Source organism: Lethenteron reissneri, chromosome 66, assembly GCF_015708825.2.
Source record: "Lethenteron reissneri isolate LAM-NWPU_2019-01 chromosome 66, ASM1570882v1, whole genome shotgun sequence".
Classification (NCBI taxonomy): domain Eukaryota; kingdom Metazoa; phylum Chordata; class Hyperoartia; order Petromyzontiformes; family Petromyzontidae; genus Lethenteron; species Lethenteron reissneri.
This window is the reverse complement of record NC_083844.1, coordinates 6469049-6483918: the sequence shown is the minus strand read 5'-3', so window position 1 is coordinate 6483918 and position 14870 is coordinate 6469049. Positions and strand designations below refer to the sequence as shown.

Here is a 14870-nt window from a genome sequence, read left to right as displayed (position 1 = left end):
TTAGCATTTTAAGTTATAATTATAGATACATATTTTATAATTGTGATTTAATGCATTTAAATAAACAAATTATTCGTTCATTCGTAATTATAAATATTTAAACTATGAAAATGTAAATAAGATATGATTATTATTTAGATTACCCATTGAACTATGATTATTTCAATTAGAAATTACAAGTGAAGTATTATGTATATAATTATAGCTTTTTTATCATTTAAATAACAAGCATAATTTATTTCAATTATAATTAAAATACCGATTCTAATTAAATGATAAAATATTTAAATAATTTATTCTTATTCGGAATCGACCCACTTCCGGCCGCCGACTCCTCCCCTTCCGGCGCGTCACTTGCGGGTTTCGTTTCCCGCCAAAAAAAAACCCGCGCAATGGCCGACGTCTTCTCACGCGCCGTGGCCCACAAAGTGAGCCGGGCGCGATGGCGCCCCGCGACCCCCGGCTCCCTCGCGGCGCCCTCGGAATTCGCCACAGGCAGCTGGGACGCGCAGGTGAGGCAGAGAGACCGCGGCGCCGTCCTCGCGAGGTGTCGCGGCGGTGAAGGCCTAGCGCCGTGTCCGCGGAGCCTACGGTGTCGCCTAGAATTCCTGCGGGGATAGTGCGAGCTGCCCCGGCTGCGATTCTAGGCGAGGCCGTGGCTTCGCGGTGGTTTGCTCGTCACGTTTGAGGGTTGAATCGGTTCGCCGCGGTCGATGGGCAGCGCGCGTTTGGTGGTCGTGGTGGTGGGTGGGTGAGTGGGTGGGTGGGTGGGTGAGTGAGTGGGTGAGTGGTTGAGTGAGTGGGTGAGTGGTTGAGTGAGTGGGTGAGTGGTTGAGTGAGTGGGTGAGTGGTTGAGTGAGTGGGTGAGTGGTTGAGTGAGTGGGTGAGTGGTTGAGTGAGTGGGTGAGTGGTTGAGTGAGTGGGTGAGTGGTTGAGTGAGTGGGTGAGTGGTTGAGTGAGTGGGTGAGTGGTTGAGTGAGTGGGTGAGTGGTTGAGTGAGTGGGTGAGTGGTTGAGTGAGTGGGTGAGTGGTTGAGTGAGTGGGTGAGTGGTTGAGTGAGTGGGTGAGTGGTTGAGTGAGTGGGTGAGTGGTTGAGTGAGTGGGTGAGTGGTTGAGTGAGTGGGTGAGTGGTTGAGTGAGTGGGTGAGTGGTTGAGTGAGTGGGTGAGTGAGTGAGTGGGTGAGTGAGTGAGTGAGTGGGTGACTGAGTGAGTGGGTGACTGAGTGAGTGGGTGACTGAGTGAGTGGGTGACTGAGTGGGTGGGTGAGTTGAGTGGGTGGGTGAGTGGGTGGGTGAGTGGGTGAGTGGGTGAGTGGTGAGTGAGTCGGTGGGGGGGTGAGTGGGTGGGTGGGTGACTGAGTGGGTGGGTGGGTGACTGAGTGGGTGGGTGGGTGACTGAGTGGGTGGGTGGGTGACTGAGTGGGTGGGTGGGTGACTGAGTGGGTGGGTGGGGGACTGGGTGGGTGGGTGACTGGGTGGGTGGGTGACTGAGTGGGTGGGTGACTGAGTGGGTGGGTGACTGGTGGGTGGGTGGGTGGGTGAGTGGGTGGGTGAGTGAGTGGGTGACTGAGTGGGTGGGTGGGTGACTGAGTGGGTAACTGAGTGAGTGGGTGACTGAGTGGGTGAGTGAGTGAGTGGGTGACTGAGTGGGTGAGTGGGTGGGTGACTGAGTGAATGGGTGACTGAGTGAGTGAGTGGGTGTCTAAGTGAGTGACTGAGTGGGTGGGTGAGTGAGTGGGTGAGTAGGTGACTGAGTGAGTGGGTGAGTAGGTGACTGAGAGAGTAGGTGACTGAGTGAGTGGGTGACTGAGTGAGTGGGTGACTGAGTGAGTGGGTGACTGAGTGAGTGGGTGACTGGGTGAGTGGGTGACTGAGTGAGTGGGTGTCTAAGTGAGTGACTGAGTGGGTGGGTGACTGAGTGAGTAGGTGACTGAGTGAGTGGGTGACTGAGTGAGTGGGTGACTGAGTGAGTGGGTGACTGAGTGAGTGGGTGGGTAACTGGGTGGGTGAGTGAGTGACTGAGTGAGTGGGTGACTGAGTGAGTGGGTGGGTGAGTGACTGAGTGGGTGACTGAGTGAGTGGGTGACTGAGTGAGTGGGTGGGTAACTGGGTGGGTCAGTGAGTGAGTGGGTGACTGAGTGAGTGGGTGGGTGACTGGGTGGGTGAGTGAGTGGGTGACTGGGTGAGTGAGTGGGTGACTGAGTGGGTGGGTGGGTGACTGAGTGGGTGGGTGGGTGACTGAGTGGGTGGGTGAGTGAGTGGGCGACTGAGTGAGTGGGTGAGTAGGTGACTGAGTGGGTGGGTGACTGAGTGACTGAGTGGGTGGGTGAGTGAGTGGGCGACTGAGTGAGTGGGTGAGTAGGTGACTGAGTGGGTGGGTGACTGAGTGGGTGGGTGAGTGAGTGGGCGACTGAGTGAGTGGGTGAGTAGGTGACTGAGTGGGTGGGTGGGTGAGTGACTGAGTGGGTGGGTGGGTGAGTGGGTTGGTGACTGAGTGAGTGAGTGGGTGACTGGGTGAGTGAGTGGGTGACTGAGTGAGTGGGTGGGTGAGTGACTGAGTGGGTGGGTGGGTGACTGGGTGGGTGAGTGAGTGGGTGACTGAGTGAGTGGGTGGGTGAGTGCGTGACTGAGTGAGTGGGTGACTGAGTGAGTGGGTGACTGAGTGAGTGGGTGACTGAGTGAGTGAGTGACGCGAGTGAGTGGGTGACTGAGTGAGTGGGTGACTGAGTGGGTGGGTGACTGAGTGAGTGGGTGACTGAGTGAGTGGGTGACTGAGTGAGTGACTGAGTGGGTGGGTGACTGAGTGAGTGGGTGGGTGACTGAGTGGGTGGGTGACTGAGTGAGTGGGTGGGTGACTGGGTGGGTGGGTGACTGGGTGGGTGAGTGAGTGGGTGACTGAGTGAGTGGGTGACTGAGTGAATGGGTGACTGAGTGAATGGGTGACTGAGTGAATGGGTGACTGAGTGAATGGGTGACTGAGTGAATGGGTGACTGAGTGAATGGGTGACTGAGTGAATGGGGAGAGCGTGGGTGAGTGACACTGGCTAGAGAAGAGATGGAGCTGATGCGGTACAGGAGGATGTGAAGTCGAGTGGACTTGCCGATGACCGGTACCAGCGGTGTCAAGATCGGACTATGTGGAGGAGGAGGTTCGTGAAGGACGCTGTTGGGCAGTGCCAGGCTAGGTGCACGTTAAGGCTACTGGCCAGTTTGAGGCAGTCGCCCTCCAGCAACAATGGAGGGCAGAGCAGCGACGCTCACAACAACTATCAGAGCGGCGCGCGTATAAAACGCAGAGTTGGCACAGTAGGGGGCACAGGTGATGCATCTGTCAGTCAACTCATGGAACGTGGGTCTGTCCCGTGACCTCCTGCACCTAGCCTGGCACAGCAGTCAAACCATGGCGCCTGGGTCTGTTCTGTGACCTGCACCTAGCCTGGCACAGCAGTCAAACCAATGGCACCTGCTGGGTCTGCCTCGTGACCTGCACCTAGCCTGGCACAGCAGTCAACCCATGTCACCTGCTGGGTCTGTCCCGTGACCTCCTGGACCTAGCCTGGCACAGCAGTCAAACAATTGCACCTGGGTCTGTCCCGTGACCTCCTCCTGCACCTAGCCTGGCACAGCAGTCAACCCATGGCACCTGGGTCTGTCCCGTGACCTCCTGCACCTAGCTTGGCACAGCAGTCAACCCATTGCACCTGGGTCTGTCCCGTGACCTCCTGCACCTAGCCTGGCACAGCAGTCAACCCATGGCACCTGGGTCTGTCCCGTGACCTCCTGCACCTAGCTTGGCACAGCAGTCAACCCATGGCACCTGGGTCTGTCCCGTGACCTCCTGCCAGCAGCGAGCCTCCGACACTTCACGTGGCCGATGACGTACACACGGACATCACCGGCACGGAATCGGAAGATAAACCGCTGACGTACACGCACGTAAACGCGCGTCCCATTTCTCAGTTTCATGTATTTGGTAGAGCCCTGTGAGCCATTCGGCTCTTGAATCGGGTGCAACAAAACAAAAACATGAACAAGAAAACATCTTAAAGTGAATATGTGACTGAGTGCAAACAGAAAATCCAGGAAAAGACGGAAAAATATTCCACAAAAAGCACCGTACACCAACGCTGTGTGCAAAAATCCCAGTGGGTTGCAAGTCAAACAACAACCACAAGACAACTTAGATTAAGGCCATCAGTCTAACTCTGTACTACAACAAACAAACATGGCCAAACCAATACACTTTTCAAAAATCACCAAAATAAAGCCATTAAAGTCAAACAACAACAACCACAAGACAACTTAGATTAAGGCCATCAGTCTAACTCTGTACTACAACAAACAAACATGGCCAAACGGAAAAAAGCGTTTTCGAAATCACCAAAATAAAGCCATAAAAGCAAATGTAACAGTGATCATAGGAACTGTAACCGAATTTTCACAATAAACGACATAAACAACATGTTCTAGATTTGAAGCTTTCGTGACTGCAAGGATTCATATTCTTAGTTTTTTTCGGTAAAGTCACGTAGGTAAAAAATGAAAATTAATGAAGGTAAAACGTCGTGATTTTTATTTTACTTTTATTCATTTTAATTTTTTACCGACGTGACTTTACCGAAAAAAAACCTAAGAATATTAACAACATGCACCACCAAAACCCTGCAGCCATAGCTGGCTGCCTGAGTCGCTCCACAACAGCAGCAGGAGCATCAGTCGGAGTATCAACATTTTTCAATGCACCTTTAAGATCAGCGCACATCATGCGCGAAAGTGCTAACGGGGAGAGTGTTTTTTAAATCTTTTATATTAAGTTCGCTTGCTTGCTTGCTTGCTTAGGACCGTGCAAATCTTTCGGTCGTTTTTTAACCCACTTCCCGTGATCCAATCGAGCTGACATTTTGCTACACAGACTCGTTGTGCGTGACAATCTCTTTTCGTGAAAATTTTTTTCCAAAATTTCCCACTTTTTAGGTAAAAAAAATTATATTTAATTACCAATTGCTTAATGGTGGCAGGCAATCATCTGACCCATAGTTGGCAGCCATCTCAAGCCAGAGGACGAGAGGACTCTAGCCGCCCGTTTCAAAGACCAATGTGGGCTGGGTTGTGGCCCATTGAACACGCATATAAAGGATTTATAGTGAAAAACTTTGTTTTTACGGGTTATACTTTTTTCCCTCGTGAATTGTTGTGTTTGGTGGTCGTCGTTCACCGGAGCGGTTGTTGACGTCATCTGTGGCTGTCTTGTGCCTTGTCGCTAGCACGAGAACAAGGTTTGCCTCTGGTCGCTGTCGGAGGAGGCAGCCGGGGAGCCCAGAGCTGTGTGCGAGGCCAAGCACAGCGGGGACGTCATGGACATGCAGGCACGGAGACGCACACACGCGCAACGCACGCATGCGCAACGCACACACGCACACACACACATGCGCAACGCACGCACGCACACACACACACATGCGCAACGCACACACGCACACACACACACACATGCGCAACGCACACACGCACACACACACATACACACATGCGCAACGCACACACGCACACACACACACATGCGCAACGCACACACGCACACACACACACATGCGCAACGCACGCACGCACACACACACACATGCGCAACGCACACACGCACACACACACACATACGCGCAACGCACACACGCACACACACACACATGCGCAACGCACACACGCACACACACACACGCGCAACGCACACACGCACACACACACATGCGCAACGCACACACGCACACACACACATGCGCAACGCACGCACGCACACACACACACACGCGCAACGCACGCACGCACACACACACACATGCGCAACGCACACACGCACACACACACACGCGCAACGCACACACGCACACACACACACATGCGCAACGCACACACGCACACACACACACGCGCAACGCACACACGCACACACACACACATGCGCAACGCACACACGCACACACACACACGCGCAACGCACACACGCACACACACACACACGCGCAACGCACACACGCACACACACACACACGCGCAACGCACACACGCACACACACACATGCGCAACGCACACACGCACACACACACACACGCGCAACGCACACACGCACCACAACGCACACACACACACGCGCAACGCACACACGCACACACACACACATGCGCAACGCACACACGCACACACACACATGCGCAACGCACACACGCACACACACACATGCGCAACGCACACACGCACACACGCACACACACACACACGCGCAACGCACACACGCACACACACACACATGCGCAACGCACACACGCACACACACACATGCGCAACGCACACACGCACACACACACACATGCGCAACGCACACACGCACACACACACACATGCGCAACGCACACACGCACACACACACATGCGCAACGCACACACGCACACACACACACGCGCAACGCACGCACACACGCAAAGATCCCCTTTGTGTAGCCTTAACAGGCTGTTGGGGCAAGTCAGAGGTCGCAAACGGATTTTGATTCCTTACCCGTACCCTACCCGAACCCGGCCGGGTATCGTGTAGGGTACGGGTACGGGGACCCGATTGCAACCTCTGGGATGAAGCCATGTTGCAGGCGCGGGTGGGTTGATTCTAGGAACTTGAATTGTGAGAAGAGACAAGACGTTGGGAAATGAGTGACAAACGGTGACTCACCAGTGACTCACGGCCTACCCGTACCCGGCCGCACCAGGGTCGCAAACTCTCCCACTCACTCACCCACCCACTAATTCAGCTACTCACTCACCCACCCACTCACTCACTCACCCACTCACGAACTCACCCACCCACTCACTCACGAACTCACTCACTCACCCACTCACCCACCCACGCACTCACGCACTCACCCACGCACCCACTTACTCACCCACCAACCAGAGGTCGCAAACGGGTTTTGATTCCTTACCCGTACCCGGCCGCACCAGGGTCGCAAATGGCTACCCGTTCCCTACCCGTACCCTACCCGAAATGAGTGACAAACGGTGCCTCACCAGTGACTCACGGCTTACCCGTACCCAGCCGCACCGGGGTCGCAAACGGCTACCCGTACCCGGCCGGGTACGGGTAGCCGGGTATCGGGTAGGGTACGGGTACCCGGTTGTGACTTCTGGGGCAAGTGCTGTTAGCGAGCACCTATGACACGCACATACGCACACACGCATGCAATATCTCACACATTAACCTACACGCACAGGCGCACACATACACGCGCATACATGCACACATGTACATACATCTTGTTGGTTCTTTCGGTAAAGTCACGTAGAAGGGAAGTAATAAAATAATAAAAATAAAACATAATAAAATAATTCTCACGACGTTTCGGCCACAACGCAAGCAGCCGTCCTCAGGTGAAACCAGGTCTGTCGAGGCGACAGCGTCTGAATGAAACAGCACACGTGCTTGGAGCGTCTATTTAAGCTGGGTTGGAAGGGGGGGGGTGGAAAGGGGGGCGCCTTGACAAAAGAATTTGCATATCAAGAGGAATCCAGCATACCCATGGGAAATGCAGGTATGTGATTAGTACTACTTGTGTAAGTGCATTATGCAGGATTAGCAGCATCCAAGGGAGGGGATATGGGAAATGCAGATATGTGATTAGTACTACTTATGTAAGTGCATTATGCAGGATTAGCAGCATCCAAGGGAGGGGATATGGGAAATGCAGGTATGTGATTAGTGCTACTTTGCCCGTGCATTATGCAGGATTAGCAGCATCCAAGGGAGGGGATATGGGAAATGCAGGTATGTGATTAGTGCTACTTATGTAAGTGCATGATGCAGGATTAGCAGCATCCAAGGGAGGGGATATGGGAAATGCAGGTATGTGATTAGTGCTACTTTGCCCGTGCATGATGCAGGATTAGCAGCATCCAAGGGAGGGGATATGGGAAATGCAGGTATGTGATTAGTGCTACTTATGTAAGTGCATTATGCAGGATTAGCAGCATCCAAGGGAGGGGATATGGGAAATGCAGGTATGTGATTAGTGCTACTTTGCCCGTGCATGATGCAGGATTAGCAGCATCACAGGGAGGGGATATGGGAAATGCAGATATGTGATTAGTGCTACTTTGCCCGTGCATGATGCAGGATTAGCAGCATCACAGGGAGGGGATAGGGGTAGCATTAATAACGGGAAGAAGTGTTAATAGTATCTAGCTGCAGTACATAGACACACAACAGCAAAGATCCACAATATAATCTTAACAGACTATTTTGGCAAGTGCTGTTACTGAGTAGCTGCACCTATGAAGGCTGCCGGCTCTGTGGCACACGAGGGGGTGTGTGGCCAGCACCACGCTCACCCGGGCCGCCTTTGTCTCCCCTAGTGGCGATGTTTACACACCACGCCAGGTACTGATTTGAGGCCGAGTCGACCTAGGGGAGGCCCAGGAACCGATTTCAGATAATCGTCACTGGCGGTGTTGGCCGCGAGCGGGAATCGAATTCGGGTTGCCGGGTTCGTAGCGCAGCGTAGCGCTAACCACGACACAACAACCGCCATTCGCCACTAAGTGGCGGTGACGTCACCACGACGCTTGTGCCAGGCCATGTGCACCACAACACTACCACGCGCACACACACATAGGCAGCCATGGCTGCAAGTTTGGTCGTACGTCGTATGTTATGTATATCGTTTATTGTTACATTTGAATCACACTTCCTATGACTGCTGTTGTTACATTGTTTTTGTAGCTTTATTTAGTTGATTCGAAAACACGTGGTGAATCTAAATTGTCTCATTGTTTTTATTGTTGACTTTTCATCGTCACTAAGGTGGCTATGAGATGTTAACTACCTCGCCTGGTCTACAGGAGGTCGTGGGTTTGATCCAGACCCTGACGCTTGCTGCTGCTGTATATTTGGAGTTTGCGTGTCTCTCTCATCGTCACCACGGTGGCTCGGAGATGTTAACTACCTCGCCTGGTATACAGGAGGTCGTGGGTTTGATCCAATCCCACACGCCTGCTGCTGCTGCTGTATATTTGGAGTCTGCGTGTCTCTCTCTCTCATCGTCACTAAGGTGGCTAGGAGATGTTAACTACCTCGCCTGGTGTACAGGAGGTCGTGGGTTCGATCTCAACCCCCTTGACGCCTTTTGTAAATTTGGAGTTTGCGTGTCTCTCTTTCTCATCGTCACTAAGGTGGCTAGATGTTAACTACCTCGCCTGGTGTACAGGAGGTCGTGGGTTTGATCCAGACCCTGACGCTTGCTGCTGCTGCTGTATATTTGGAGTCTGCGTGTCTCTCTCTCTCATCGTCACTAAGGTGGCTAGGAGATGTTAACTACCTCGCCTGGTATACAGGAGGTCGTGGGTTCGATCCAGACCCTGATGCCTGCTGCTGCTGTGTATTTGGAGTTTGCGTGTCTCTCTCTCCTCCGGCTCTTCCGGTTTTAGCCGACGCCAAAACTGTGCCCACACGCGCCCCCCTTCCCCACACGGCCTGTTTACCGATGACCCACACGTATGATAAGTGTTTTTTACCCTTTTATCTGGCAACAAAACTGACACTTTTTTTTTTTTACAAGGAGTCATGTTTGCATAGACCGCAATACCTGCAGCCATAATGCAAACAAAAAGCACAACTCTGATAATGTATGCACTGTCCTTGAAGTTGATTGGTCCACACCCGAGACAGCTTTCCTTAGAGCCTAGTCTCACATGGTGTTGGACCAGATGACGCCAAAAGGCGCACCAACCCCATGTGAGACTAGGCTCTAAGGAAAGCTGTCTCGGGTGTGGACCAATCAACTTCAAGGACAGTGCATACATTATCAAAGTCGTGTTTTTTTTTTGCATTATGACTGCAGGTATTGTGGTCTATACAAACATGACTCCTTGTAAAAAAGGTGTCAGTTTTGTTGCCAGATAGAAGGGTAAAAAAACAATTATCATATTTTTTACTGGCAAAGGAGGTTCCAATGGTGTAAATGCTTCACCCCTAGCTCTCATACTCTGATGGTGCATTGTCTTTGAGTTGTGCGCCTTTTGGCGTCATCTGGTCCAACACCATGTGAGACTAGGCTCTAAGGAAAGCTGTCTCGGGTGTGGACCAATCAACTTCAAGGACAGTGCATACATTATCAGAGTTATGTTCTTTTGTTTGCATTATGACTGCAGGTATTGCGGTCTATGCAAACATGACTCCGTGTCAGTTTTGTTGCCAGATAGAAGGGTAAAAAAACAATTATCATATTTTTTACCGGCAAATGAGGTTCCAATGGGGACCCACACGTACTTAAACGGAGCTGGGAAGTTGTTGAGAACCCGGCTTCTAATGATCCTTATCCCTGCCACCCTCCCCTGCATCACGCTTGACAGTTTTTGGATCGGCAGAGCGTTATAACTGCCTCTTCGGTGGGATCGCTCGCAATCCTGACGATACAGGACAACGACAAGGTGAGTTCTCCCCGGGTGAACGAACGCGGTGGGAGGGTCACTCGAGCTGTTGTAATGGCGGCGTTACGATGCCTTGCTAAGGGCTCTCAGGGGGTTCAGGGTGAGGGGAGATGGGGGCTAGGAGATGTTGACTACCTCGCCTGGTCTACAGGAGGTCGTGCGTTCGATCACGACCCTGACGATGCCTGCTGCTGTATATTCGGAGTTTGCGTCTCTCTCTCATCATCATCACAGTGGCTAGGAGATGTTAACTACCTCGCCGCGTACACAGGAGGTCGTGCGTTCGATCCCGACCCTAACGATGCCTGCTGCTGCTGTATATTTGGAGTTTGCGTCTCTCTCTCATCATCACGGTGGCTAGGAGATGTTGACTACCTCGCCTCGTATACAGGAGGTCGTACGTTCGATCCCGACCCTGACGATGCCTGCTGCTGTATATTTGGAGTTTGCGTCTCTCTCTCATCATCACGGTGGCTAGGAGTTGTTAACTACCTCGCCGCCTATACAGGAGGTCGTGCGTTCGATCCCGAACCTCTGACGCCTGCTGCTGTATATTTGGAGTTTGCGGTGTCTCTCTCTGTCTCTCTCCCCGTGGTCACGTGGTTTATTCATTTTTGCTCCCGGTCCTCCGGTTTTCCCCTCCACATGTAGAATCAACATCGCAAACGCGTTTGGAATATTTGGCCGCTGCTATAAACTTCCAAGTGATCATGATGATGGTGATCAGCCGCTTTGTTGAACTGCCGCCATTCGTGATGGTCGCTTCTGAGAGAGAGCGACATAGCTCGGCGAAAAGTATAGTAAAAAGTAAATTTTCTTGGTTCTTTCGGTAAAGTCACGTAGAAGGGAAATAATAAAATAAAAAAAATTTACACAAAATATTTACATTATTTTATTATGTTTTCTTTTTATTATTTTATTATTTCCCTTCTGCGTGATGACTTTACCGAAAGAACCAAGGAGATGAATCCCTGCTGCAGTCACGAAAGAAGCTTTAAATCGAAAAAGTTCATTGTTTTCAACTTTAATATCGGGAGTCTCGATTGAGACTCAAGGAAAGCGCAAGGCTTGCGTCAGAGTCGGGGAAGCTGAATCGTGAGTATCGATACGAACACGCGATGTCGTCTTGTGCATATGCACGTTTCCAATGTGTCTCATGTGTGTCTCCTGCATCCCCCCCACGAGCCCCCCATCCCCACGAGCCCCCCCCCCCCCACGCCCCCCGTCCTCACCGTGATGGTCGCTTCTGAAAAAGAGCGACATAGCTCGGCGAAAAGTAAAATAAAAAAAGTTAATTTTCTTGGTTCTTTCGGTAAAGTCATCACGTAGAAGGGAAATAATAAAATAATAAAAACCAAACATCATAAAATTATCTTCTTGGTTCTTTCGGTAAAGTCACGTGGAAGGGAAATAATAAAATAATAAAAACCAAACACAAAATATACACATTATTATATTATTTTATTATGTTTTATTTTTATTATTTCATGTCGGGTAAGCCGATTTGTGAGTATCGATTCATCTCCCCCCACGACCCCCTCCCCCTGCGTCCCCCCCCGCCGTGACCCCCCCCCCCGTGACCCCCCCCCGTGACCCCCCCCGTGACCCCCCCCCCCCCCGTGACCCCCTCCCACGTCCCCTCTGCCCCCCACCACCCCCCACCCCGCCAGACCCTACAGGTGCCTCTCTGCGTGCCCGTGCACGATGGCGTTTGCACGTCCGTGTCGGCGCGGGGTCAGCAGGCGGCGTCCGTGGGCGAGGACGGCCGCTTGGCCCTCGTGGACGTCGCCGCGGCAACCGTGCTGCGTCTCTACGGTGATCGTCCCGTCCGGAACGCCGCGGGGGGTCGGGGTGGTCGGGGGTCGGGGGTCAGGGGGTCAGGGGGGGTGGCGGCAATTGCTGAGACGATGCCGACAAGAGTTCGGCTTGAAAGTTGCGTTTGCTATCACCACCATCACCATCATCACCATCACCACCAGGGTTGCGATTTCCGCATGGAAAATGCAGAAGGAGGGTTCAAAATTTCCCGCATTTTTGCTAAAGTCAACCGCAAACGGTGGAATGACTACTCCTATGACCGCGCGCTTTTAACAACACGTTAATGCGTTCTATTGGAAAGGATACATGCAAGGCCCAGCATCACGTAGGGCTTTGAGTTACTGATTGGAATGAATATATGATTTCCGCATTTCCGCACAAGAACCACATACTTTATTCAAATGCGGAGCCGTGATTACGAGCACATGTACATGATGTATCCTTTCCAATAGAACGCATTAACGTGTTGTTAAAAGCGCGCGGTCATAGGAGTTGTCTTTCCACCGTTTGCGGTTGACTTTAGCAAAAATGCGGGAAAATTTGAACCCTCCTTCCGCATTTTCCATGCGGAAATCGCAACCCTGATCACCACCACCATCACCACCATCACCACCATCACCACTATCACCACCACCATTACCACCATCACCACTATCACCACCACCACCATCATCACCATCACCACCATCACCACCATCACCACCATCACCACCACCATTACCACCATCACCACTATCACCACCACCACCATCATCACCACCATCACCACCACCACCATCATCATCACCACCATCACCACCACCATCACCACCACCATCACCACCACCATCACCACCACCATCACCACTATCACCACCACCACCATCACCACTATCACCACCATCACCACCACTATCACCACTATCACCACCATCACCACCACCAATCACCACCACCGTCATCAGGTGGGACAACCGCAGCAAGAAGCAATCGCTCTCTTAGGGCGGTGCTGAAATGCTCCCCCACTGCTTGTGAATTGTAGCGGGTACTTTGTGTGTCTGTGTGTACTGTGTGTGTACTGTGTGTGTACTGTGTGTGTACTGTGTGAGCTGTGTGTGTGTACTGTGTGTGTACTGTGTGAGCTGTGTGTGTGTGGGTATACTGTGTGTACTGTGTGTGTGTATACTGTGTGAATTGTAGCGGGTACTTTGTGTGTCTGTGTGTACTGTGTGTGTACTGTGTGTGTACTGTGTGTGTACTGTGTGAGCTGTGTGTGTGTACTGTGTGTGTACTGTGTGAGCTGTGTGTGTGTGGGTATACTGTGTGTACTGTGTGTGTGTATACTGTGTGAATTGTAGCGGGTACTTTGTGTGTCTGTGTGTACTGTGTGTGTACTGTGTGTGTACTGTGTGAGCTGTGTGTGTGTACTGTGTGTGTACTGTGTGAACTGTGTGTGTGTGTGTATACTGTGTGTACTGTGTGTGTGTTTACTGTGTGAATTGTAGCGGGTACTTTGTGTGTGTGTAAACTGTGTGTGTACCGTGTGTGTACCGTGTGTGTGTGTGTACCGTGTGTGTGTACCGTGTACTCTGTGTACCGTGTGTGTGTACCGTGTACTCTGTGTACCGTGTGTGTGTACCGTGTGTGTGTACCGTGTACTCTGTGTACCGTGTGTGTGTACCGTGTACTCTGTGTACCGTGTGTGTGTGCCGTGTGTGTGTACCGTGTACTCTGTGTACCGTGTGTGTGTACCGTGTGTGTGTACCGTGTACTCTGTGTACCGTGTGTGTGTACCGTGTACTCTGTGTACCGTGTGTGTGTACCGTGTGTGTGTACCGTGTGTGTGTACCGTGTACTCTGTGTACCGTGTGTGTGTGCCGTGTGTGTGTACCGTGTGTGTGTACCGTGTGTGTGTACTGTGCGTACTCTGTGTACCGTGTGTGTGTACCGTGTACTCTGTGTACCGTGTGTGTGTACCGTGTGTGTGTACCGTGTACTCTGTGTACCGTGTGTGTGTACCGTGTGTGTGTACCGTGTGTATGTGTACCGTGTGCGTGTACTCTGTGTGTGTGTACCGTGTGTGTGTACCGTGTATGTGTACCGTGTGTGTGTACAGCGTGTACTCTGTGTAACGTGTGTGCTATATGTACCGTGTGTACCGTGTGTGTGTACTGTGTGTACCGTGTGTGTGTACTATGTGTACCGTGTGTGTGTACTATGTGTACCGTGTGTGTGTGTACCGTGTGTGTGTACCGTGTGTGTGTACCGCGTGTGCGCGCTGCACAGACTGGGCGGACTGCACGTCTCTGCATGCCGTGTGTACTCTGTGTGTGTACCGTGTGTGTGTACTGTGTGTACCGTGTGTGTGTACTGTGTGTACCGTGTGTGTGTACTGTGTGTACCGTGTGTGTGTACTGTGTGTACCGTGTGTGTGTACCGCGTGTGCGCGCTGCACAGACTGGGCGGACTGCACGTCTCTGCATGCCGTGTGTACTATGTGTACTGTGTGTGTCCTGTGTGTGTGTACCGCGTGTGTATGTACCGTGTGTGTGTACCGTGTGTGTACTATGTGTGTGTACTGTGTGTGTGTACCGTGTGTGTGTACCGT

At 51.9% G+C, this 14870-nt stretch overlaps 1 protein-coding gene across 2 annotated transcripts in view; it reads left to right on the top strand.

The window, feature by feature from the left end:
* Positions 1-357: 357 nt before the first annotated feature.
* NUP43 (nucleoporin 43) overlaps positions 358-14870 on the top strand; it is a 29368-nt gene continuing 14855 nt past the window's right edge. The window contains exons 1-4 of one of the 2 annotated variants that reach the window (XM_061578412.1): positions 358-512; positions 5265-5366; positions 10388-10465; positions 12136-12280. In XM_061578412.1, the coding sequence (XP_061434396.1) occupies positions 393-512; positions 5265-5366; positions 10388-10465; positions 12136-12280 (445 nt within the window). In that variant the 5' untranslated portion in view covers positions 358-392. The remainder of the gene's footprint in view (positions 513-5264; positions 5367-10387; positions 10466-12135; positions 12281-14870) is intronic. The other variant, XM_061578413.1, reaches the window with a different exon arrangement.